General features: G+C 43.5%; 1 protein-coding gene across 1 annotated transcript; it reads right to left on the reverse strand.

The window, feature by feature from the left end:
- Positions 1-9,485: 9,485 nt before the first annotated feature.
- Positions 9,486-27,148, reverse strand: KCNV2 (potassium voltage-gated channel modifier subfamily V member 2). The gene is made up of 2 exons (XM_068235763.1): positions 25,605-27,148; positions 9,486-11,833 (listed from the first exon to the last, which is right to left on the reverse strand). The coding sequence occupies exons 1-2, from the start codon at positions 26,997-26,999 to the stop codon at positions 11,552-11,554; spliced, it is 1,677 nt and encodes a 558-aa protein (XP_068091864.1). The 5' UTR covers positions 27,000-27,148; the 3' UTR covers positions 9,486-11,551.
- Between the last annotated feature and the right edge of the window lie 95 nt (positions 27,149-27,243).

The raw sequence follows: 27,243 nt of genomic DNA on the forward strand, positions 1-27,243 counted from the left end.
GGGCTTGCACTGATTCGGTGGGCCTCCACAGCAGCATCAGTGTCCAGAAAAATCTTGTCAGAAACCCCCTCCCCATTCTGTTTTAAGCTGCAAGTGTGAATTGTACCCTATGCTTAACATAGGAGCCGTTTACTTATGGTCTTCCGACCTGATAAATCGTAGTGTTTTTAGCCCTAGTGTGAACCAGCTCGAATTCCTGCTTTTATGCAGGTTGGAATTTGGCCAACATTAGAACAATGTGCACATGATTGGCCCTGTTGTAAGCTGCCGGGCCGAGGCAGAGGCAAGAGAGGCTCCAGCCTCAGGGCGCTTTGTAGGAAGGGGTGCACTCAACTCAGCTATCATTTTTATATTGTGTTTGAAGCAGAGAGAAATAAGAGAAGTGGATACATGACAGTGACTGCAAGCCAGATAACTAGAGATTAAGGTGTTGGGGGCCCTGGGGCGCCTCTTAGTCTAATAGCAATCAGTGTGTGACGGCTGGGGTGGGAGGGATGGAGGGGCGCAGTTTGGTGTCTCAGCCTTGGGTGCTGGTGGACCTTGTACTGGCTCTGGTAAGCTGCATACACTTTTTGTATTATAATTGACAGGAATTGAGATGCTGCCATCTTTATTCCCCTCCAATAAACCCAATAGTCTAATTGTTGTTGTATTGCCAGGAAGAAGCGTGCAATGAGTGGAGTCAGAACTCCTGAACTCGGTCATACAGAAAGCACGAGGTAAAACATTCAGGCAAGCAGCATTTTAAAGCCAACAAATGGCAGCTTCAATATCTCTGTCACTACTGGTATTTCTCAAAGTCCAACAAAATTCTGGAAATGAATTTGCTTCCAGGATTTGCCACACATATGGTGGTGCAAGTTTAAAGCCTGGTACACACCATTAATTTCAGTTGGACAATTTTACCGTCTCCATGCAGTGTGAGGGTCAACAGATATGGAACACTATGAGCAAATTGTATAGGTAAACTCTTGTATTACATGGCGGTGGTAAAATTGGTCAGTGATTAGCCAATCAAAATTTGCTGTGTGTACTAGGCAAAAACCTCCAGAATTTGGAGCGGTGGCAGCAGAAGTGGCACAATATGGGCACATACAACCGCTTCACTGAGAGCTGACTTGGAGCGGTCCCACTCAGTATGTACTAGAATGTGCACATTCTAATGACAATAATGAGGCAGACTGCGATTGATTTAATGAGACACTATCACTGCGATTGTCCTGCAATCTGGAGGAAGTTTATTAAGTGATAGAATAGTTTGAAGATAAAACATAATCCTTTCTATGAACACCCACTAGGTGGCAAAGCCTGAAGGCAAATTCGCTTGTGGTATTAACCACTAAAAGGCATAGACTGTAAAAGCAGTTTAAAAGTCAGAGAGAGAAAGTAGCCAGGTATATACCAAAGTCACTGTTATGACCATTTTCAACTGCACTTCTTTTCAAGCTACAGCAGAAATAATGCTATGAAAGTGTACATGAAGGCACACCTTATGCAGACATGAGATACTTACCTATGATTGCCGCACACGGACCCTTCGGAACATATCAGACAAGCTTGTCGGATATGTTACTGTGACCACATTCTTGCATGTGTATGAGTGTGGCCATACTGCACCTGTGCAAGTATGGCTGAGCCTGTGCAGTAACTAGAGTGCAGGCACAGCTACGATTGTGCACAGTGGGGAGAGCAGACATGAACTTCAAGCGGGTGCCAGGCAGCGGCGGTGGTCTCTGGACACAGGAAGCCTCCAGAGGCTTCCCTCTTCAGGTACTTATATCATTTTTTGCATTAGGTGCGTCTCGGGTTTGGTTTAAGTGACAAACTTTTGCCAGCAAGGATTTATTAAGGTCAGATAGCAGTAGACAACACCAGAGAACAGAAGTTATCCACCAGATCTGGCCTGGAGTTTTTGTTTTTTTAATTAATATATATTGGTGGCTATTAGATTGTAGAGATGGTCATTGAAGTGCTAATGCATGGCTGGATAGTGTACTGGGTAAGTGTTCTGCCTCTGACACAGGAGACCAAAGCTTGGCTCTTCCTGCTCAGTAATCCTGCACCTATTCAGTAGGAGACCTTGGGCAAGTCTCCCACTGCTACTGCCTACTGAGTGCGCCTAGTGGCTGCAGCTCAAGCTCTTTGAGTCCGCCAGGAGAAAAGTGCAGTAAAAATGTTAGTTTTGTCTTATCTAATCCCAACCCTACAGATCTCACTACTCTAGTACAAGCTGCAGAAAACTTAATGCTGACCAAGAAAGACGTCAGAACACCACACCACAGCACAGCTAGCTGGGTATGGGGTTGTGCATCCGCAGATCTGCCATACTGACTCCTGTTAATTGCCAAAAGTACCTACAGTGGGTAAGTGAGCTTTACAGTTGAAACATGGAGCAATGAAAGAACGTGACCTGGTCTACAAAAAATAAACACATTTTGTTTTAGATAACATGAGTGCTTTATCTCCTTAACAAGGTAACCTAGTCTAATGCAGCATTATTCAAAATTTGTATATAAATTTATGCAGCTTGAAAATAAACCAATCCTGCTGAGGTAAAATTTGATTGGTCCATTTTCAGGCTGCATAAATTTACATACAAAATGTGCATAATCCTGCATCAACTGAAAATTATTTGCATCTCATTGACCATCCCTAGTGCCAGATATTGCACAGAGCACTTCTACAGGTCTTGTTGAGTTAAAGTGGACCCAAATTAAAAATACAAGATTTCAGAAATAAGATCTATTTTCTAAATTATAATAATAAATAGCAGCCTTTTTTCAGTTGCATGATGACACATATAAAATATTTTACATTTATTGGAGGAACCCCTCCCTTCCTTTCAAATTGCTAGGACAAAATCCGGCAAACTGGTGGAGTAGCAATGGAGGAATTGCTAATGGCTGCCACCTGTATAACCCTAGTTATGGAAAGAGAAGGGTGAAAGGTATGCACTGAAATACTCATAGACTTGAAGGAGTGTTTGTTTATCTTTGTATGTGTTAGAGTGGTGCAACTAAATATTTTTAATTAAAAAAAATGTTTGGTTTGGGTCTGCTTTAACCCTCCTGGCGGTTTGCTAAAAAATCGCCAGGGGGCAGCAAATCTTTTTTTTTTATTTTTTTTTTTTTTTCATGTAGCGAGACAAAGTCTCGCTACATGATAGCCGCTGCTCAGCGGCATCCCCCCAGCCCCTCCGATCGCCGCCGGCGATCGGCGATCAGGAGATCCCGTTCAAAGAACGGGATCTCCTGGAGGGCTTCCCCCGTCGCCATGGCGACGGGGCGGGATGACGTCACCGACGTCGTGACGTCATAGGGGATTCCGATCCACCCCATAGAGCTGCCTGGCACTGATTGGCCAGGCAGCGCACGGGGTCTGGGGGGGGGGGCGGCTGCGGCGCGACGGATAGCGGCGGATCGGCGGGTAGCGGCGGCGATCGGGCACTGCACGCAGCTAACAAAGTGCTAGCTGCGTGCAGGAAAAAAAAATTATGCAAATCGGCCCAGCGGGGCCTGAGCGGTGCCTTCCGGCGGCATAGCCCGAGCTCAGCTCGGGCTTACCGCCAGGAAGGTTAAGTGGTTGTAAGCTTGCAAGGGTCGGGTTCTTCCACCCTTTCGTGTTTTCGAAATTGCTTAACATTTTGATCATCATGTTCTATTTGTTATTGTAATTACTATTGTTATTGTAATAATACTATTGTATTATACAGTACATAATACAATTTTGTACTATTTACCAGTATGTATATTGTGTATACACCATTGTCTGTATTATTATTATATTCCCCTTGGTTTTTTTTTTCGTTACTCTGTACAGCGCCATGGAATATATTGGCACTTTATCAATCAATAATAATAATAATAATGACTATAGCACACACACTTACTGTCACTCGCCAGGACCGTGGCTAAGTCGATCAGGGGCTGAGTTCTATACAGATGCATCGCCACCCTACAGGCTAGTGACATGTTGTTGTTTTGGAGGAGGAGGTGAGACGACTGCAGACTATGGAGCAGTTTCTGGGGGATGAGGAGACAAATTAATAAATAGGCTGAGGTATCAGTTAAGTATTGCTGTCACTGAATGTCTGGCTTGCTGAATCTCTACGTAACATCGGGGGACATCTGTACGTTCTATGTTTTTAGCTGAGCCTGTTCTGAACACCCATCTCAGCCAAATGCCATCTAGCTTTATGGGTATCATCTAGGTATGCTGTAAAGGTGCTACATTTAGGCTAGGTACTAGCCTAAATGTAGCCCCTTTACAGCATACCAAGATGATACCCATGAACACAAAAAAGCTATAAAGGGCTCTGTTGTCTCTCCCACACCTATGGATACTCCTTTACAAGGCAAATACTCATTTCCTGCTATTATTTCAGCCCACGCAGCTATTTCCATAAGGAATTTTCTAACCACGAAAACAATTCACTATCGGAAATGCAGTCGTTGGTGATCTCACAAATGTAAGGAAGCACCTGAGTTTATGTAATAGCTTGCTAAAGACTTTTGGCACATCTTAAGTGAAATAAGCATTCCAAAATAGCACTGGATTATTTGTGTTTGTACTTTCTTCCAAGAAGGCATCGGTGTTCTATAGCTCCTGCTGTGCAGCTGATTTGTTGCATAAAAAAAGAATAGCTGTCATCTAGTTAAAATGGAATTCCACTTCCTCCTAGGGCTTACATTCGGGGGATGTCATATTTCAAGCATGCTAGGAATTCCTGCTAGGGCTTATTCTCAGAGGATGTCTGATGCTGGTCATAGACAGGTCGATCGTCTACCGTGTATCCCCAGCATTACTTTAGGGGAAACATGGTACCACTAGGTTTTGGCACGTAACTGTGATGATTTGACTCCATCCAGTCATAAAAGCATGAGGAAGGTCAGGCACTGATGGTGTGTGATGATGGGGCATGACTTGTAGTTCCAGTTCATCATCCTGCTCTTGGGTTTGGTATCTGAGCAGGCCACTCATGTTGTTACACAGTAGACCCACTGAACTTTATTGGCCTCACTACAAGGGACAAGGTAAATGCTGAAACAGAAAAGAGCCCTCTCCAATCTATTGTCACAAACTTGAAAATGCAACATTCTCTAGCACAGGAGTCCTAAAACTTAACAATCGGCTGAGTTCCTCCCACACACAATATTCCCAGTGCTTCCCAAATAAAAAACATGCAGAATGCCCCTGACCCAAAAAACAAGGCTGAGTCCCTTCCCTCATTTAAAAATTATGTAGCATGTCTCCAAAAACAACATACAGACTGTCCCCTAAAACAACATGTATACAGCATGCCTCAATAATAACCGGTACAGTGGCCCAAAATAACAGGTAGACAGCCCCTCCATATAACAATTAGTCAAAGCTTCTTAAACATTGGGCACAATCCCACTTTTTTCTGTCATGAGGACACGTGTCTTTTTTTACAATTTGCACCCCTGACAAAGCCCTGAAATAGGAGGGGTGAAGGGGTTTTATTTAGTTGTATAGGAGGTGTATAACTGTATACAGTGAAAATAACCATGTGGCAGGTGCTTACTTGCCAGCCCTACCTAGCACATGGGAGACAGTATATCAGGGGGTCCTAGAGTTAAAATACATTAAATATTGACCTTTATCTAACTCTTCACCGCCCTCAGAAGTTGTATTTTGCCAGGAAAACTTTTATGGCTTTAATTTGATTATCAGTGAGGTCTAGTATATTCCTGACAAGTTACAGACAAGACAGAAGCTGTAAATTGCATGCCTGAAAATTAACTTCTTCAGGCAGCAAAATAAAACAAGGAAAACAGCCCCTAACATTGTGAAAGGCTAAAACGTTGTTGTTTTTTTATAGATATATATATGCACAGAGGGAGATGCCGATTGCTTGGCAGTTGGAAACAGCCGTTATTTCCCACAATGCAACAAGGTTCACAGACTGGAAACTGTCAGGACGTAGGTCCTGACATCTCACTGTGGGAGGGGTTTCACCACAATATCAGCCACACAGTGGAGAAAAGTCCCTGTGTGACTGCTGAGGAACTGAAAAAAGATTTGTCAGATGTGGGTACTGAAGTTTCAGCTCAGACAATAAGGCGCACACTGCGTAATAAAGGCCTCCATGCCAGAACTCCCAGGCCACCCCCTTGCTGTCACCAAAGAATAAGAAGAGTCAACTGCAGTATGCCAAAAGTCATGTGGACAAACCACAAAAGTTTTGGGATAGTGTTCTGTGGACTGATGAAACAAAATTAGAACTGTTTGGGCCCATGGATGAACGCTATGTTTGGAGGAGGAAGAACAAGGCCTATGAAGAAAAGAACACCTTGCCTACTGTGAAGCATGGCGCGGGGTCAATCATGCTTTGGGGCAGTTTTGCTTCTGCAGGTACAGGGAAGCTTCAGCGTGTGCAAGGTACCATGAATTCTCTTCAGTACCAGGAGATATTGGATGAAAATGTGATGCAGTCCATCACAAACCTGAGGCTTGGGAGACGTTGGACATTTCAACAGGACAATGATCCCAAGCATACCTCCCAAGTCCACTAGAGCATAGTTGCAGATTTAAGGCTGGAACATTTTGGAGTGGCCATCGCAGTCACCAGACTTAAATCCGATTGAGAACCTCTGGTGGGACTTAACCTCCTTAGCGGTATGGACGAGTTATTACGTCCATTACCGCCAGAGGACGCCGCTCAGGCCCCAGGCCGATTTTCATAATTTTTTTTAAACACGCAGCAAGCACGTTGCTTGCTGCGTGTGTTGTAGACGATCGTTGCGTAAGGGCCGATTGAGAACCTCTGGTGGGACTTAACCTCCTTAGCGGTATGGACGAGTTATTACGTCCATTACCGCCAGAGGACGCCGCTCAGGCCCCAGGCCGATTTTCATAATTTTTTTTAAACACGATCGTTGCGTAAGGGCCTCCCAGCTACATGATTGAGAAAAAAAAATATTTAAAAAATAGCGCTGCGCTGCCCCCTGGCGATCTTTAATAGAACACCAGGGAGGTTAAAGGAAGCAGTTGCAGCGTGCAAGCCTAAAGAATATGACTGAACTGGAGGCTTTTGCCCATGAAGAATGGGCTAAGATACCCATAGGTCGCTGCAAGACACTTGTGTCAAGCTATGCTTTATGTTCAAAAGCTGTTATAACTGTAAAAGGATGTAGTACTAAGAATGAATGTCACTTGGGGGTTGAATAAAACTGATAATGATGTGAGCACAGAAAAGACATTTGTGGTTATTTCATTATAAATTTTGTTATATTTGTCTGACTTACAAGTGCCTCTTTGATTTAATAGTAAACAAGATGACTGAAATGATCAAAATCAATGTCAAACTGGCCAAAACACTCAATTTCAGTGGGGGTTGAATAATTTTGAACACAACTGTAAATAATTGTAACAAATTCCACAGTAGTGATTGTGATTAGCAAAATCGCAATCACAGGACATGGAGCAATTTGGGAGCGTTTGCGCTTCAATATAAAGTATATAAGGGCTGGCAAATCGCTCATGAATCTCTACACATGTGCAATTTTAAATTACTGCAAACGGTAAAAAAAAAACTATAATAATTTGAAACAACCAATCAGAATTAACCTCTTGCCGACCGCGTCACGCCGATGGGCGTGGCCGCAGCAGCAGCCCAGGACCGCCTAATGCCGTTTGGCGTATAGTCCTGGGGCTCTGTTGTGCAGGAGATCGCGCGCAGGCTGCGTGCGCATCTCCTGCTTGGGGGGCAGAGCTCCGCCCCGCCTTCAGTCTCCGAGCGGCAATAGACTGTTAGACGGCGTGATCGCCGTCTATTTGCATGTACAGCGCTGCGATTGGCAGCAGCGCTGTACTGGGGACAGTCGTGTCACACAGCTGTCCCCCTGGGGGACAAGAGAGCGATCGGCTCTCATAGGCAGAAGCCTATGAGAGCCGATCGTCATAATTGGCTGGCTGTGGGGAGGGGGGGGGAGGGAGGGAACCTTTTTAAAGAAACAGGTTTTAAAAAAAAAAAAAAGGGAACAATAAAATTTATAAAAAATAAATAAACATGGGGGAGCGATCAGACCCCACCAACAGAGAGCTCTGTTGGTGGGGAGAAAAGGAGAGGGAATCACTTGTGTGCTTTGTTGAGTGGCCCTGCAGCTTGGCCTTAAAGCTGCAGTGGCCTTTTTTACTAAAAATGGCCTGGTCACTAGGGGGGTTTAGCACTGCGGTCCTCAAGAGGTTAAAATCGCTAATTGCAAATCGCTATCACAATCGCTGGCAAAAAGCTTACACTTTTTAAAATCGCTACTAAAATTGCCAGAAAACGCTTGTGAAATAGCTTACAAAAGGCTAATTAAAACCGCTAGTGATTGCGATAGCGCTTTGCGATTTGTGTTCCAGGCCTTACAAAGGTCTGAAGTGATGGATAGGCAGTAAGCATGAGGTGTGACAATAGGTCAGTTAAGCCTGGCTCAAACATCCATCTTTGGCTGACCAATTTTACCACTTCCATGTAGTATGATCTACCAAAATCTGATGGCCCTCATACTATATGGAGGTGGTAAAATTGACCAATTATTGGCTAACCAACGTTTTTTTTGACACATGGTAATGCCGCCATTTTAAAATGCACCCGAAAGGCAGTCGTGGACTGCAAATGGGACATTGAACTGCTTAACAAACGAGTAGTTCAGAAATCCGTGGAAAAAAGAGGCCTAAAGGTGCCCACTAATGATGCAATCTTTTTTTTTTTTTGGTCCAATCTTACCACGCAATATGAGAGACTACCCAAAATATCCATTCCAAGTATATTCATTCCATTTACCCTTCTACTACATACTCTTGGTAAAATTGGACAAAAAGACTATCATTAGTGTCCACCATTAGAGTGAAAAGCTTAATAGATTTTCAGTAATTTGTCAAATATTGTGTAACCAAAACAATATCTGAAAATGTTACATATACTTGTATATATCGGGGTTCCCCAACCCAGTCCTCAAGGCCCAGCAACAGTAAATGTTTGGTGGAAATCGGCAGAGGTAGTTAGTAGCTCCACTGAGACACTAATTACCTCACCTGTGAATGTTTGTGGTTTCCTGTAAAACAAGTACTGTAGGTGGACCACGAGGACAGGGCTGGGGAAATCTGCTTAGAATAACATTTAAAAACAGCAAGTGAAAAATCTTGATTGGCAGACAAGTGTGACTGTGTTAACTATTAGAGACGGTCAAAGAAATGCAAATAATTCTGATTGGATGCAGATTTTATGCAAATTTTTAATGCAAGTTTATGCAGCTTGAAAATGGACTAATGTCTGCAGTGGCTTCATTGCATTTGTATACATTTGCATTAAAATTACAATAAAATCTGCATCAATTCAAATTATTTGGATCTCATTGCCAATCCCTATTAACTATATAGTAGTTAACCTATTGCGAAAATTGCGTCCTGCCTACCGGTATGCCAAGCAATGCAATAAAAGTATGTCAAATTTCAGCTACATGATGCTCATGAAATTTTATTTTTTAGTTACTTTATTATGTTGTATTTATAAAGCAACAGTATATTACAAAGGACTGTACAATAAATTAAAAACAGATGTGGATTACAAAAATAAGATAAGCTAGCCCTAAGCCTTCAGACTAGACACTTTTTCTCCTGAGTTTTCTCCTAGGGGATATTTTTACAACTTTTTAATAAAATACCTTTTAAACCACAGCAAGCAAAAAAAATATTCAGAAAAATTTTGCTAGTACTTTTTCACCTACTTTTTTGGTACTTTTTCAATTGCAGAGTGCTGAAAAGTTATTTTAACAGGGAGATAAAAACAATTATCTATTAGGAGAAAACTGAAGAGATGTGAGCAAATGTAAGGGCAGTATGCATTTACATGCAGCAACACAGTGTGCAGGAAGATATAGTGTCAACACAACCTAACTGCTACAATGGACAGTTCCCCATGTAATGGGTGTATGTAAATACTGACTCTAGGTTTACAGTGGTCAGTTGCATAACGCATGCGTTAAAATGTGTGTGAAATGCCAGAGACTGGGCATAGACTTTAATACAAAGCCTGCATGCCTCGAGTTAGAATAATTCAATCAGTTACATCTCAGTACTGTGACCAGGCCCATAGAATTGTATGGACAGTGAGGTGACATGCAAAATTATGCTGCAATGCAATTGACCACGGTGAAATAGACATGAAAGCCATACTTCTTGTTTGTTTATTCTTTATAACTGCATTTCATAGAAAGGTTGTTTAAGAAATTGCATTTAAAATTATACCTTGCACCCCAAAATTATACCTATCACCTTGCACCCCAAAATGGTGGACTAGACGTTACCAGCAATCCTGCCACTGCAAAGTTTGTATTGCTTAATGCAGTACAAACACCTGCGTTCAATCACAGACAAACGCACATATGGTGCAGAAAACCACTTATGAGGAATTGTCTCAGTTTCCCTTATACATGAGTTTGGTGAGTTTGATGCCTCCCAAACAGCCCTATCTGAGCTCTCACACATACACACACGTTGTTACACTGAAATTACCCTACTCTATCTGCTGTTGGCACTACACATAGCTGACCTTTCTGTTCCAATTTCCCTCCCTTTTGATGACTTTGGCAGCAGTTTTAGAGCTCTCCAGTAGGTAATGATGGTCATGTCTAGGAGAACTCATGGAGAAGCATGTGATCAGTTTGGTCAGGCGATAGATATGTAAGTCTCTGATTTGTATATAGTATGACTCCTGCCTGTTTCATGATGGCCGTGTTCAACCCACTTGTTTACTGTTCTGGTTTTCTCACAGTTAACAGTTGAATTCATCCCCAGTCATGTTGTCAATGTCCTCTGTGCTGCTACAAGGGCTGAAATCATACTAGCAGCCTTTTCTAAGGGCCAGTGAAGCTCTTGCTAATGCAATGCTATGGGGGATTTTTATAAAATCATATCCCTAGTGCAGGGGTGTCAAACTCAAATACAAAGTGGGACGAAATTGTACACTGGGACCAAGTCGAGGGCCAACCTCAAAGTCTACTGGCCACCATCCTCCATTATAAAGTTCTCAGGTGTCTAATGGCCCCCCTCCAACCCCTATACAGTTCCTTAGTGTTTAGTGCGCTCCCCTCCCTCCCCCATAGGACTTCCCTGGTATTCTAGGGCTTCACCTAAAATATAGCTTACCTGGTGGTCTACAGTGGGCCAAACATAATCCAAAGTGGGGAAACCACTTGAGGGCCAAATGTAATGGCTCTGAGGGCCAGATTTGGCCCGTGGGCCGGAGTTTGACATGTATGCTCTAGTGGGATCACACCTATAGCATTATGCCAGCTAGAGCTTTTTTAAATCACAAGCACTTAGTAATGCACTGCTAGTAGGTTCCAGGCCTAAAAGCCCAGTCACCCAACTCTGGGGCTTTTCCTAAGTGAGACCCTAAAACACATATGTGACATACATAAACACATGAATTGAACAGGGTTGCTTGACTGATGTGATAAAGTTGCAGACTTGGAATTGCATTCTTCCAGATCTATGAATTCTATACAGTCATGTTTGAAGTAAAATCCTCCACCTGTCACTAGTAGTGATGTCCTGGGAGATGCTGCCTTGGAACTGGAGTGCAGCATTCTGTTATTTTTTGCATGGCTCGGCCAGTAAAATTAACGTTTCCTCTCTTCTTTCGGATGGTTGTATATTCATATGACTTCAGCTTGCTGTAGTAATCAGAAAACTTATTGTAGAGAATGGAAATTGGCATTCCATTTAGGATAATCCCAAACGCGATACAAAGAAAAGCAAATAAACGCCCAAGGTGAGTTTCTGGGTAGGTGTCTCCATATCCCACTGTAGAGATACTGACCTGCAAGCAAATAACATCATTGTTAATGTGTTATCCTTTCCACATGGGCTCAGTTTTTATGTAACAATGGCTGCCTACATTCCAACTACTACAAGTGTTTATATTTAACAAGAAACCTCTCATGTATTACATTGTTTATCTTAAAGTAAACCTGAAGTCACAATAATAAAAAAAAGTTAAGCCGGCCATACATCTAGAGATTTTGTCACCCGTGTGACCATCCGATTAGTTTATGAAATCGGATGAAAATCGGTGCTGCAACAAGCGTGCCTGATCGATGATTAAGTTGATTTAGGGCTGAATTGGATCAAGTGTATCAATTGAGCATGCTGGAAAATCTTGGTCAATTTGGGTGCTCAGTGGAAACTTCATTTGATCAGGCCCGGATTTCTGGGAAGGCCAGACAGACCACGGCCTAGGGCGATAAATCAGATAAGATAAGAATGGTGCCAGGACTTGGATAGAGAAGAGGTCATATGTCAAAGTAAATCATCTCTTCTGGTCCCGCAGTGCAGCCAGCCAGCGCCCTGCTCTGCTGAATTCCAGAGTTCCCCAATCCCTGCTTCTCTCTCTCACATTTCCTGATGTGTTATAACAATCAGGATCAATCATAACTGTCACCTGATAATCCATTCTTCTGTATGATGGACATACAGATCGATGTGAGAATTACCAGGGATTTACATTACAAAGCAGATAGAACTAAGTTCCGCTGAGTTTTAATGCAGGCATTCACAAACATCAGTGAGCTCTGCAAGTTTCTTCACCTCTTTTACAGCTTTGACACTGACCCCAGCAGCTAATTGCTTTCTTATCTAATCCTAATTTATGTCTTTTTCTCTTTTTTTCCTCCTAGCTAGAAGTGAACTCTTCCCTGCTTCAGTTAACTCTTTCCTGACTTATTTTCTGTCCTTCAGCTCCTACCATCTATGAGAACTGCAGGAATAAAAATGCTATTTGCTTCCCTTTCATTGCTAAACTGTCACTTTAAAGGACACCTGAGCTGTTACTACTTCTATGCTAGTGTGTATGGTTTGGTATTCTTCTACTTTCCTGTAGCAGTAGAGAATTGTACCATCTTAGCCATCAGCGAAAGCAGAAAGTTTTGAATCAGGATGATACCATTTATTGGCTTAAAAGAAAAAGAGTAAGCTTTCTGCTAATAAGCCTTCTTCAGACGTTGTTCCCGTATACTGTCAATATGTTAGAGCACACCACCAAATGTACATTCAGCATTCAAAAGAGATGCATAGATTTTTTTCAGCAAATATAAATAAATGTCATTCAGATGCTTTAAAGTGGAGCTGAACTCTTGCACAGGACAGAAGGAAAACAGAGAACTGTACCATGTATGTATTTCGAGAGCCTGTCTAATTCCCCCTCCTCTGTGTCTAATCACAAGTCGTAATTTGATCTCTATACTGTGTCACCTGACTGCCACAACATCTAAGCTCATTTGAAAGCACAGGATGTTAAAAATATGGCTGCTTCCATAAAAGCACGAAGTAGACACACTGCAGATTTATTGCAGGATTTGTATCAGCTGTAACAAAGAAATGTTTTTATTTAAAGGTTATGTTGTTGCATATCTTGTAGAGCAGAGAGGAAGTTCTGAGTTCAGGTCTGCTCTAATTACAACAGAACATCCAAAGTGGGTCTTGACAGGATGTTTGCTACTTACCTGTTCTCTGTTTTGGATGGTCTTCTCTCCATTGCAGTTCCCTGCCACCTGTTTGTGGCTCCGACTGCAGCCAGTCGCACAGAGGACAAAGAAGCAGCGCATGCTCTGGCCACTCACGCTGCCTGTAATTTCTCGCTCCTGCCCAGATGTGCACAGCAACCGAGGCCGGTACAGTGCAATGCAATCTTGACAAGTACCGGTCATATATCAACGTCATTTCTCAAGTATGCATGCCCAGAACACTATCGGCTGCTGGGCACATTCGGGCAGGAGCACAAATTACAGGAATTATTTGTTGAAGGGGGGGGGGGGGGGGGCAGAGCAGCACAACTGAAATGAGCCCATTCAAATCAGTGATCGCTAGTCAGAGTGTTGGACAAAATTTCTTTTTTTTGGGGGGGGGGGGGGGGGCGCTTGGTGACAGCAGGCCTAGGGCACTGGAAAGTACAAATCCGGCCCTGCATTTGATATCACAACGCCCGACAAACACCACCTGCCTGGCCACCCTGAATTTGAAATGTTCTCCCCAGTGCCTGTGCAGTGTAAAATTTCACCTGTCCCATCGCTGGAACTGGGTGGGGAGACAGGGATTCCTTTTTATGTGGGGGGCCAGGCAGTCAGTGTCATTAGGACTATTCCTGATGGATTTCATGCTGAACTTTACCAGGAATTGGTTTGCGGTGTATGGTCAGGCAACAAATCTCTCTCATATTCGATCAGAGATGTATTTCTTGGTTGATCTGCCCATATATCACTAGATGTATGGGTACCTTTAGTGATTACCTCAGTAGGGAGAAGCCTCTGGATGGTCCAGAGGCTTCTCCAGTCTTCCAAAGCCCCTCTATTCCTGCCCTGGGAACCCTTTTGCAAAATTTGACTTTTAAGGATACATGAGCAAAAAGAAATAAATGCTCATCTACTTACCTGGCACTTCCTCCAGGCCCAAGAAGTCTCTGTGTCCCTTGTCGCAGCTCTGCTGGCAGCCACTCTTCTGTCTGCGCAGAACGCTCCCGGCCATGTGAGTACAGCCCCAAGATGCATAGGCGCACATCTGCATCCACAGAAGCCTCTACGGAGGGGACCTCAGAAGGGTGGCTGCTAGTGGAGCTGCAACGAGAGACACAGAAACTTCTTGGGGTTGGAGGAAGTCCCAGGTAAGTAGATCAGCATTTATTTATTTTTGCTCATGTATCCTTAAGTCTAAGTCCTTAAGTACAAACTCCTTCCAGATGTTACCTGGCTGGAATTCTAACCGGGGACCCAGTGCTGCAAGGCGAGAATGCTAACCACTATGCCACCTACCTATCTAACCTGTACTGGGGGCACCTACCTGTCTAACCTATACTGGGGCAACTAAGCCTGGCTACCTATACTGGGGGCACCTACCTATCTAACCTATACTGCGGGCACCTATGCCTGTTCTCCATGGTGGGGGGTTATCTTTACACCCTCGCCGTTGGTGCAATTTAGCATAGAAACTGCCCTGCACTTACATACCTGATGTTTAACTCTTTCAGGCAGAGAAAGAAAAAAAGGCAACACAACATAGTTATTGGTGTGTTAGGCACTGTACATACACGTCTATCTCATCATGTCACATGTCACCGCGGGTATCCTTTAAGCATAACTCTGTATCCCTTCACCTTATTATCATCGTTACTTCAGTTTGCTCCCTCTGGGCCGGAGACTTCGTACCATCCCTACAAAGACTGCTAGACATAGAAACTCCTTCTTTCCATCGGCTGTCAGCCACTTGAACTCCCTCCACATACTTCCATCAGTACAAGCCCAAACTAGCGGAGGGGCGGGTTGCGCCACTCCCGGTCAGTCAACTAAAGTAACCACCTCACAAGGCTAAACGCTGGTCATCTCTAGGCCTCTAAATGAACTGTGAAGCATGTATGATGTAAATTTTATGCGCTATGTAATGTAACTTATCTCTTTCCCTATGTATTCTTCTCTGTCTTCTTCCCGAGCTATATGTATGTGCCAAGAATAATTCCGGGCATGATCGCTCATGCTTGGCGAAATAAACTATTCTGATTCTGATTCTGATTATTATAGGCACTTTTACCAAGTTAGAAGAAACCCAACTTATAAGGTGTAGACAGTGCACAATCGCCAATCAAGACAACGTCACACTCCTATCTCCAGAAATGGTAGTTACAGTTCCTCACTCTGTAAATAATGTGATTTTCTCCCACTGCATATAAGATCCCCAAACAGGAAATGTTTGCATACAAATATATATATAGATCTCCAGTAGTGCAGACTATTCCTTACTCAATTCAGACTTTATTGTACATGTAAAACAAAAACAGACACGCTGTAGGTCCAGGTAATAGGTGGACCCTAAAGTAAAAACCAGTGTTTCAATAAATAGTATTTAATGGCTGCCTCCTTTCTGGTTGCCTGGTTTCACTTTCACTGTCAGGGACTAGACTAGACTGGCTCTCTTCTGACTTGGCTAATGTAACGATTGGTGTCAGCACGCAGAGAGAATCTGATTATTGGTGATCTGCAGTATCACCAAGAATACAGATATATACCCGATTATTGATGATCTGCAGAATCCCCGACAATACAGATATATTGCTAACCTCTGGACACCTGAAGCGTGTAAGTGTTTGGTGTAACAGTAGTAATTGGACCACCGGGGTAGCAGGTGGTCCAATGAGTAGAGACAGACTCTACTGCAGTCAAGGACTCTAGGAGAAGGAGACCCTGGCTGATTTTGCAGCAGTGCCCCCTCTGAGGAGCAGGGGGCCCCTGCAGGAAGGCTGAGCACCCAAGGGGTGGGTGACAGCCAGAAAGGTCGGGCAGGATGGGTCGGCAACACACAGACAGTACAAAGACAGGAAGCTGATTCGGTATCCAAGGCAAGCAGGGTTTGGCAACAGGTAATCAGAAATGCAAGGTACCGAATCAGAAAGCAGAAGGAAAGTCAGGAAAGCAATAAGTCATAACAGATATCAAACACTGCCTAGTCTGGGTGTGAGGTCCGTGGTCTCTACACTCTGGAACTAGTCTGATGTATAACAGAATGATAACACAGGTTCCCTAGTCTGGGTGTGAGGTCCGTGGTCTCTACACCCTGGAACTAGTCTGATGTAAAACAGAATGATAACACGGGTTCCCTAGTCTGGGTGTGAGGTCCATGGTCTCTACACCCTGGAACTGGTCTAAGGAATAACACAGATGATACACAGTATTCCTAGTCTGGGGTGTGAGGTCCGTGGTCTCTACACCCTGGAACTGGTCTAAGGAATAACACAGATGATACACAGTATTCCTCGTCTGGGGTGTGAGGTCCGTGGTCTCTACACCCTGGAACTGGTCTAAAGAATAACACAGATGATACACAGTAAACTGGCTAAGTGTGGATTCCCAGGTCCACCTGGTTCCACCACACTAAAGGATCTGACTAAGGTCTGAGTGCTAACACATAGGTATTCGCAACGCCAGACAACCAGCAACTGAACAGCAAGAGATATATATAGTAAAGCGCTCCACAGCGCCGCCCAGATCCCATCAACCAATCACCTGCTGAACTGGGATCAGCTGACCGCCTCGATCAGCTGACCCTTCTCCTATTGGCATAAAGAGCCTGTCTTGCGGCGCGCGCGCGTAGCTCTCCATCTGTGTGCACTACTAGGTCCAGACAAACCAGAAGCATGTTGCTGCGGGGAAACCGCCGCTCTGTGCGCGGATTCCGCCGCCTCACTGTCAGAACGCGTGGCGGTTTCTCCGCAATCCGTCACAGCTAATCTGTTCTCTTCTGACTTAGTAAGATAATAATAAGGTGAAGAGACACAGCGTTACATATCGTGCTTCCTATTTGCTAGAGAACAGAGGCGCCAACAGGATAAAAAGTGATAAAAACTTTAAAATTGCTAGGGAGGCAGTGGTGGACTTACCTCCGGAAAGCAGACACGAACAGAGGCACTATTCGTGTTTCTACCGAGCTACTGTTTTTTGTCCCCTACTCTATTGCCTGATGAAGCGGGCTGTGCCTGCGAAACACGTTGCATTTCTTGGGGTACTCTTAATAAATTCAGTTGTTTGATTCAGACAGTTGTTCGTGTCTGCTTTCCGGAGGTAAGTCCACCACTACCTCCCTAGCAATTTTAAAGTTTTTGTCACTTTTTATCCTGTTGGCGCCTCTGTTCTCTAGCAAATACACTGTGTCCACCCCTGGTGAAGGGGTTACCTACTCCTACCTTTCCGATCTACAGTGAGTGACATCTTAATCCTGAGTGAGGACAGGTCTAATCTCCTCACCTGCATTTACAGTGGTTGCCTGAGTGGTAACCCTGGTTTGAGTATATATATAGCTCACTGTTTTATCATTTACACGTTATCCTGTACATACTAGACTATATTGGGCTCTCGGTGTCTTCCTTTTATATTGTGCTTCCTCGTTATACTTAGGAAGCACAGAGGTTTGATGTAACTGCACTTGAAGCTGTGGTTGAAGAGTTTATGGACAGTCTCTTCTGAGGATAGATTTTTTTTTAGCTCCTCTACCTTATGCTATTTCTTGTTATCTGACATGATAGTTCTTTCTGTAGTTTATTTCCTTCTTATTGGTTGTGCTTCCCTCTATATTGTAATGGTCAATGAGATGCGAATACTAATATCATAATAATAATGGCTGCTAAAACATACATACAAATAAGGATAGCTATGCTCATCCTGCTGGGACTTAAATAAGGGAACCAGAATTTCCTTCAGCTTGAAAGCCAGGTTCTAGAGCATGAAGTGTTTGCATACTTGCTGACTGGTAACCCAAGAGGGAACCATGATGTGGCGAACTGGTTTAATGCAAAAGATACTGCAATGTGTTTTAGAAACTTAGTTGCTCTTATTGCTGTTAGCGTTCCACCTTGTTTTGAGCATGTGGTTTGAGTGTTAATGATTGCCTGTATGTAAATTGACCAAATCCCTCGGCATCTTTTTCTTTCCTTATTTGTCCCAGCAGGATGAGCATAGTTAACCTTGTTTGTGTATAATATGACAGCAAGAAATCTAGACAGGATTGTAAAAAAAAAACCCTGTTCACTAGGCCCCTATATGCCTAATTATAATACGTGCAGACAGAAAGATTCAGAAGACGGGAGCTGTGTGTGGCCACTTCTTCTCAGCAGGTCATAGTTGTTAATGATGGAGGCAGGCAAAGACACAGCAAGGCTCCAAGCTGACTTTCAGTGAAGCAATACCAGAGCAGGTCAGTTACCCTCATTGTCTGGCTGAACAGAGCAGTTAGGTTGCTTATTAGCTGCTCTCTCAGCTGCAGAAACAGGGACAACACTGGTAATAATAAGTGATGTTTTGAAATGTAAACAGCTTAGCCCTTAGAAACCACTGAGTTTTGTTTAGAATAGCTATATATTTGCTGAGAGACTCCAGGATAGATAACATATTTTTGATAAAGTCTAGGGTATGGTTTCCTTTTGGCCTAAGAAAAATACAAATAGTATGGGAAGATTGACGTGCTAACTCGTGGCTGGCTCCTTCCTTCTCTCCTTTCTTACTCCTTTCCCTTTATTTCACTTTTAATGTACTAGAAAATTATTCCCTCTAGACTAGTAGATCTTAAGGGGCCCATACACTGGTCAATTTCAGCCATCGATCGACCGGTCGATTCTATGGAATCAGTTGTTTGGAAATCGATTCTTTCAAATCCGCCGACCGATCGATTTGATCGATCGGTCCGGATGGAAAATCTGACTCGATCGGCTACTGGCAGCCGATCCATGGTCCATAGGTTTGCATTGGATCGAACAGTGCAACACTGCATTTTGATCGAATTTCAATAGATTTCATTCTGAAATCTACTGGAATTCTGTTCCTAGTGTGTGGCACACATCAGATACATTTCTGACAGATTCGACTTGATAGGCATGTGACAGAAATCTATCTGATGGTCGAATCTGATGCAATTATATAAGTGTATGGCGACCTAAAAATAATTTCATACGATTGATCGATGGGACTGTATACATGTACGCTTAGACCTTCCGGAATCTGTGCTATGTAAAGTTTCCTAGTTATATGTCAGTTACCCAATGCAAATTTGTTCATGTCTATTATGCATAACTGTCCTTATACCCTTAAAAAAAATTGAATTAAAAAAAAAAAAAAAAGAATAGTTATAGCAGAAGAAACTAAAAGGTTACTGATATACAGTAACTTTAAAAAAATCAGTGGTGATTACTGATTTTTTTTTTGTGTGCATTCAATATATTTAAACGGTCTTATGAGCACAGAAGAAGAAAGCATCAGATTGTGTAATGATAATCTTAACTGCCCTAATGACCAGGCCAATTTTTTACAATTCAGCACATTGCAGCTTTAACAGCTCGCTGCAGAGCCATACAACTTAGCACATAAATGAATCTGCCCTCCTTTTCTTGCCACCAACAGAGCTTTCTGTTGGTGGCATCTGATTGCTGCTGCAATGTGTTTTTTTATTATTATTAATTTAAATAAAAATGTTTCTTTTTTTTTTTCTTCCCACCCTCCCAATCAGTGTGATCATCTCTCAGGCCAGAAACCCACTGGGAGCGCATTGTAAGTGTGAGTGATTTGAAAAAGCTCTTGGTAATGTAATGCTATGGGGGATTTTTATAAAATCACATCACTCAAGTGGGATCACACCCATAGCATTACATTAGCAAGAGCTTTTCAAATCACAAAGCGCTTAGAAAAGCTCTCCTAGTGGGTTTCTAGCCTCAGGGTGGGGCCGAAATGTGTTTCTGATGCTGAAACCAGGAAAATGAAAGAACACCTGGGGCCATATGCCACTTTTCTCCTAGGTGAGATTTTTACAACTTGTAAATAAAATGCCTTTTCCACCACCAGCAAGCAAACACATACTCCAAATCATTATGACAGTACTTTTTCAGCTACTTTTTGGTACTGGTTTCATTGCAAAGTGCTAAAAAGTTAATTTAAATTGATGATGAAAAATTATCTCCTAGGAGAAAACTCAGGAGAAAAAGTGAATTGCATATGACCCCTGAAGTGAGGGGCTGCTATAATTATTTCCTTTAACTACTTAAAGACCGCCTCACGCCAACGGTCGTGAAGGCGGCGGCAGCCCCAGGACCGCCTAACGCCAATTGATTTCCCAGGGAACGGCCGCACGCATGCGCGATCGTTCCCTGCCGCTTCACAGAACGGAGTTCCGTGAATAGCCTGCAAGCAGCCGATCGCAGCTAGCAGGCTGCTTGTAAACGTAAGGGGAAAGAAATCCCCTTTGTTTACAAGCGTACAACGCTTCCGGGGGCCGCAGCGCTGTACGAGATCGGCGATCCCTGGCCTCTGATTGGCTGGGGAGCATCGTCCTCTCATAGGCTGATGCCTATGAGAGGCGGATTAGGATGGATCGCCGTCCTGTTCAATTCAGGATCCAGGAGAGGAGGAGGGAGGAGGGAGAGAGAGCCTCGTAGAGGCAAAAGAAAAAAAAAAAAACAACGAGCAGCAGCGATCGGACCCCTCAGGCGGCATGTCCCCTTAGGGACAAAAAAAGGAGGCGAGTCAGATCGCTGGGCTCCCAACCTGGGCTGTGCAGGAGGCTGAAAAGCCTGCACAGCCCAGTGCTGCATAAAAACGCCTGGTCTTTAGGGGGGGTTAGCGCTGTGGGCGTTAAGTGGTTAAAGAGACTTTGAAGTCTCCAGAAAATGAGGTTTTTACTTTAAAAACTTCATTAACATTATTGTCCCTCTTAAAACGCTGCAGAACCAAGGCTGAAAACCCCCTCAATCACCCCAAACTCACGTGGGTACAGTGCAGGCAAAATCCATGACTTTCTTGGTCGTGGATTTTGCTGCCGCCTCTATGCGCGTATCTCCGCCTTTCCCCCGCCCCTCTCAGTGAAGGAAGACAGAGGGGCTGGGGAGAGGCGGCGATCCAGGCTGATTGACACGCATAGAGGCAGAGCTGCGCTGCCTCTATGCGGAAGGAGCCCGCGATGTACCCTGTGAGTTTGGGGTGATTGAACGGGTTTTCAGTCGCGGTTCTGCGGCATTTTAAGAGAGGCATTAATGTTAATGAGGTTTTTAAAGTAAAAACCTCATTTTCTGGAGACTTCAGAGTCTCTTTAAAACAATTCCAGTTGCCTGGCAACTGCCTGCTATTCACTTTGGGTACAGGAGTGTCTGAATCACACAAATGAAATAAGCATGCAACTAATCCTGTCAGACTTCAGTCAGAGCACCTGATCTGCATACTTGTTCAGAGTCTATGGCTAAAAATATTAGAGGCAGATGATCAGCAGGACTGCCAGGAAATGTGCATTGTTTAAGGCCTCTTTCACACTTGGATGTTGCGTTAGAGGGGACGTTAAGGTTGCATAACGTGCCCCTAATGCAACGCATGGTGGTGTTGAAGTTGGACTTCAGATTGAGCCGCGTTATGTGGCTCTTGGTGCACTGTTTCGTTCTATCCATACCGCTAGAATAGCCGCTCCAGGATAGTGATGGGAAGTCCGGATCTTTTTAAGGATTCGGATGATTCGAATCGGATCATTGAAAAGATCTGGATCTTTGAACCGAATCATTTGAATCATTTTACTAGGGAAGCAGACTGGGGGTGAAATGACTAGCAGGACACGACTTTCCCTGCGCTGTACATTCTGTATGTTCTTGTTTCTTCCAGACAGACATCCACTGTGAACCGAATCGTTCATTGTGATGATCGGGATAATTCGACTCACATAAAAATATCCGGATCAAATGAACGATTCATTCATGATCCGGACAACACTAGGAATCCAGGTTAGGTCACCCCAGTGCAGTGAATATTAATTAGCCATGTGGCTAGTCACTGAGCATGTGCAAGCAGTCTAACGCAGCTAAAGCCCAGTATAACGCACAGCATGTTGCACTTTCATTCAACGTGTAGCGTTACAATGTAATGCAAGGTGGGCACTCTGAACAGCACATTGATTTTTCATTACTGTGAGTTGGGCTGCGTTACTGGCTGCTCTAACGTGGGACTTTAACGTCCCACTGTGAAAGCAGCCTAAAAGGAAATAAATATGTCAGCTTCCATATCCCTCTCAATTCAGGTTCCCCTTAACGTAAAAGTGAATATTCTGGATAATTTACTGCCTTTTATTATATTTTCTCACAGTGCCTCTTTCATTCCAAACATTACAGGAGTTTTCAGCTTGCTGGTAAAAATCACAGTAAAAAAAAGTTTTCACACAGTCCTTTCATATTCTATGAGCATCCTAAGCTCCCCTTAGGACACCTGCGCTACAATTTGACAGGTGTATCACTTCAGTCAGACTCCCCATCTGCCACTATCCTCAGAGCCAGTAACATGGGTGAGAGATGAGCAAGGTTTTTCAAATTCTAAAATTCTGCTTTTACTGAGAATTAACCTTAGTAGTTACTATTCCTTGAAAAAATGCTGCTATTAGTGCTTTAAAGACCAGTAGAAGGGTTTAGGGCTGTAATTTGCTTGGGGCCAGTTCTCATATGCAGTGAACAAAACATAATGGTTGGCACTGTTAAAGCAAACCTGTGAGGTTTGTGATTCACACATTTAGATACTTACCTCGGGAAGGGGTCCCACAGAAGCCTCCCTGTCCTAATCCACCAGGCCGTTCCAGCGCTAAGACCCCCAAAGTGCAGCTGCACTGCATCCGTGCAGTAGAACAGACCCACTCAAGCTTCATTAGAAAAAGCCAAGCTTGATCAGAACTGTGCTACTGCACAGGTGCAGATGGCTCGCTCATGCGCAGGAGCACAGACCCAATCAGACTCTCCTTTTTACACCATAGCCTAAGCGGGTTTGTGCTACTGCGCATGCGTGAGCCATCGACAAGCCCTTGTGGACAGTTTTGTGGTGGGGACAGTGCCCAGTGAAGGAGGGCGGGGTAAGACTATGGAGGATGCAGAGGCTTACCTCCTCCAAGGTGAGTACCAATATGGTCCAATTTTGTTTCTCATAGGTTTCCTTTAAAGAGAATCTGTACTCTGAAATTCTTACAATAAAAAGCATACCATTCTATTCATTATGTTCTCCTGTGCCCCTCTGTGCTGTTTCTGCCACTCCCTGCTGCAATCCTGGCTTGTAATTGTAATTTTTATGCAGTGTTTACAAACAAAAGACATGGCTGCTAAAAGCTTGTGATAGGCTCTGAGAAGCTCTGTCTATGATTCACACAGAGCCTGAAGGGTGTGTGGAGAGGGTGTGTATAGCTTCTATCCTATCACAGAAGAGCAGCAAATGATTAGATTATATAACAGAGATAATACAGCCACTGTGCAACTAGGAAAGGCTGCAGTAAGACAAACCATATTAGAACAGGTATAGGAACTTATAGGATAGAAGAAATGAGGCTGAAAATGTTGTTACAGAGTCTCTTTAACACTGGTTAATGTGTGGCACAGCTGCATTTATGTATATATGTGTTGAGAATCTAGTGTGTATGTGTCTGCCCCCCCCCCCCCCCCCAATACATTGGTGAGAAATCTGGGCTGCCAGATAATCTCATCCGAGTGCTGGCCAAGCCCATTGTTCTCTCTTCTTACCCCTCCTGCTCTGTACCACCTGCACTGTGTATCATATCTCCTTCACTCTCATGAGTGGATCATTTCAATGTGACCCTGGAGTTCAAGTTTTGGGCCTCTCACCTATGTATTCTTAATACTGCCTAGGGACATGAGTAAACTCTGCCTTACCTTTTTACACTTTCAGTTACCCCTGTTCTGTTGCCAAGGCTGAACTGTGTAGTAGCTCTCCACTAGGGATGGTCAATGAAAGATGCAAATACTTCCGAGGTGATGCAGTTTGAAAACAGACAAATGAAAGCCCACCTTGGCTTTCACCCCATGCTTGGCTCAGCCCATTTTCAAGCTGCAAATAATTGCATAGAAAAATTTGTGGAATCCACAGAGACCGGCACCATCCAAGTTTAACTAAGCTCTATTATTTATCAATAGATCAGCATTACAGCAATAAGATGCGACGTTTCAGGGCAGCCGCCCCTTTATCAAGCTATGCTGTGTAAATGACACCATACTCTTATATTCCCCAGTACTAGCCCAGACTGACCAATGATATGGCATTTGCCAATTCACCACCAATCACATTGCTCCGCCAAATGCGGACCTGATGGGGAACTAGTCTGCTTATAGGCTATTGGAGGATTTGAATGTAGTCACCCCCACCCTCTCCCTCCCCTAGGAGGTCGCTTTGTCGGTCGGGCATGCACTTAGCAGCACCAATTTTCATCCAATTCGATTATAATAATCGAATTGGATGGTCGATTGGTTGGTTGGTCGGCAAATGTATGGGACCCTTAAAAGCAGTTTAAGCTCCAGAAAGTGGAGTGGAGCCTAAAGCTTTGTACACACTTGAAAGATTAATGAAAGATCACAGACCAATTTTACCCCCTTCCATGTAGTAGGAGAGTCATACCTACACAGTCTATTCTATGGAGCTGAACTCCCCATCAGATAAAAATATTTGCAAGATGCTGCACACAAAGATGCTGTACACATGCAAAAGATCAGTATCTGCAAAAAGATCCATTCCTGCAAAATTCATAGTCTATGAAGATCCATCCTGGTGGATCTGCTCTGCACATGATTGTCCGTAAGGTGTGTATGAGATCTGCAAATATCATAGACTATGAATGCATTTTGCAGGAATGAATCTTTTGCAGGAACTGATATTTTACAGATACTGATCTTTTGCAAAGATTTTTATCAGATGGGGAGTTCAGCTCAATAGAATAGACTGTGTAGGTATGGCTCTCATACTACATGGAAGGTGGTAAAATTGGTCTGTGATCTTTCATTGATCTTTCAAGTGTGTACACAGCTTAACTCAATTCAGCACCCATTGGCATCATGATTTGTTGTTTCAGCTAATGCTCTGCAGCAGCAAATGGAAATTACTCTTTGTGGAAAAATATGTTATTTTATGTTCTGAAGTCTTCAGAACATCAATGCATGTTTTCCGGGTAGGGTAGCATGAGTATCATTTGGCAACTCATATATGTTTAATATCCATTTACAAGTTTAGAACTTATTCACATGCACATACATAAAAGTTAAATTACATACTTACTGCTGCCCACCACCAAGCATGAGGAATACTTGTGAAATTGGTTCCAGAAACATCATGTTCAACAGTGTATACCATGGCTGAAAAAGAGAAGATTCCCATGGCAATGAAGAGCAGCAGACATCCAACCTGCTGGTAGCACTGGCGGAGGGTGAAGCCAAATGCTCTGAGTCCTGTAGAATGACGTGCCAGCTTCAGGATCCGGAATATTCGCATTAGCCTCATTATTCTAAGTACTTGTCCAAGCTTACCTACTCGACCCACAGCCTCTATTTCTTGCTCATGGCTGGTCTTATTACCACTTTTATCTTCACCAGAAAACGTCTCGAGAAGCATTTGTAAATAGAGGGGCAATATCGCAATGAGGTCTACAGCATTAAGAACACTGCGCATAAAACGCTGTATGTCTGGAGTTGAAATAAGGCGCAGTATGTACTCCAAAGTGAAGAAAGCAATACAAAGAGTTTCCACATGCTCCAGGTATGGTTTGCCACTTGGAAGGCCAGCCGCATTTTTGTACTGCATATCTTCCACTGTGTTAAGTGTCATAGCAACAACTGATATGAGGACAAAGAAGCTAGATGCTACAGCCATGGCCTTGGCTGTAACTGAAGAAAAGGGTTTTTCCATCAGGTTCCAGATATGTCGTTTCATCCGTCCATAAAGCATTCCTCTAAAGAGTTCCTCATTCTCTTCTGTCTCCATTTCAGCTCTAAGTTCTCTTTGGATCTTTAATTGCTCATTGAGCTCATCCTGTCTCTCTTCAAAGGATATGCGGCAGCACCGAGGAGTATGCTTCACTCTTACCCCCCAGTAGTTGATTTCCTCCAGGAAGCTGCGGGGGCACAACTCATCCCTCACCCACAACACCCCAGTACGGTAGAAGTTGTAGATGTGGTGGAATATTGCTGGATCACGGTCAAAGAAATAGATATCCTCTACTGGGCTGTAATCATCGCATAGATCTAATTTGCGCTGACGGTCAGTATATGTGGCCAATCGTCCTATTCGAGTTTTGGGATAACTAGCTGCTACCATATAAGATATAAAGTAATCCGTTCCACCCACATTAATATGCAGTAAACCAGTGCGGACATTTCCAAAAAACGAGGGAGAAAGTAAACGTATATCTTGATCTTCATCGCAGGGTCCATGGTCAGGAATAAATTGCTTTTTCCATCCATCCAACCTTTTCTCTTCACGTTCTGCCCACCTCAGTTCCTCTACATCATCATCGTCATCATCAATGTAATAAATGTAACTGCTCTGTGAGTTCCATTGGAAGGCAGAAGAATCTCTAGTCAGTCGAAACCGGTCATCCTCATAGCGGGGTCTTCCAGATCCTTCCCTCAAAAACGACAATGGAGGGGCTCTGGCCCTCTGCTTGTATTGCATCATGTCTGGTCAGGGCCCAACCATCTCAGACAAGAGCGAGACAATCACACGCGTATGCCAGAAGCAGTGGTATGTTTCCAAAGATGTATAGCATTTTTCTATATCCCCTTGTATTTCCTCACAGATGGAAACAATAGCAAAGCATTTTCTGTTGTATGTGTTACTGACAGGTTTAAGTCCTGCTGACAAAGAAGATTTAGATACTTAAGAAGGGATTTTCATGTTATTATCCCATTCAGTGTGCAAC

This window comes from Hyperolius riggenbachi, chromosome 1 (genome assembly GCF_040937935.1).
Source record: "Hyperolius riggenbachi isolate aHypRig1 chromosome 1, aHypRig1.pri, whole genome shotgun sequence".
NCBI lineage: Eukaryota > Metazoa > Chordata > Amphibia > Anura > Hyperoliidae > Hyperolius > Hyperolius riggenbachi.

What these genes read in the sequence shown, in the direction of transcription:
- KCNV2 (XM_068235763.1), bottom strand. Translation starts at nt 26,999, where the DNA reads ATGATGCAATACAAGCAGAGGGCCAGAGCCCCTCCATTGTCGTTTTTG. An exon ending in ATGCTTGGTGGTGGGCAGCA is followed by an intron (nt 11,834 to 25,604) that starts GTAAGTATGTAA and finishes ATTTGCTTGCAG; the next exon opens with GTCAGTATCTCTACAGTGGG.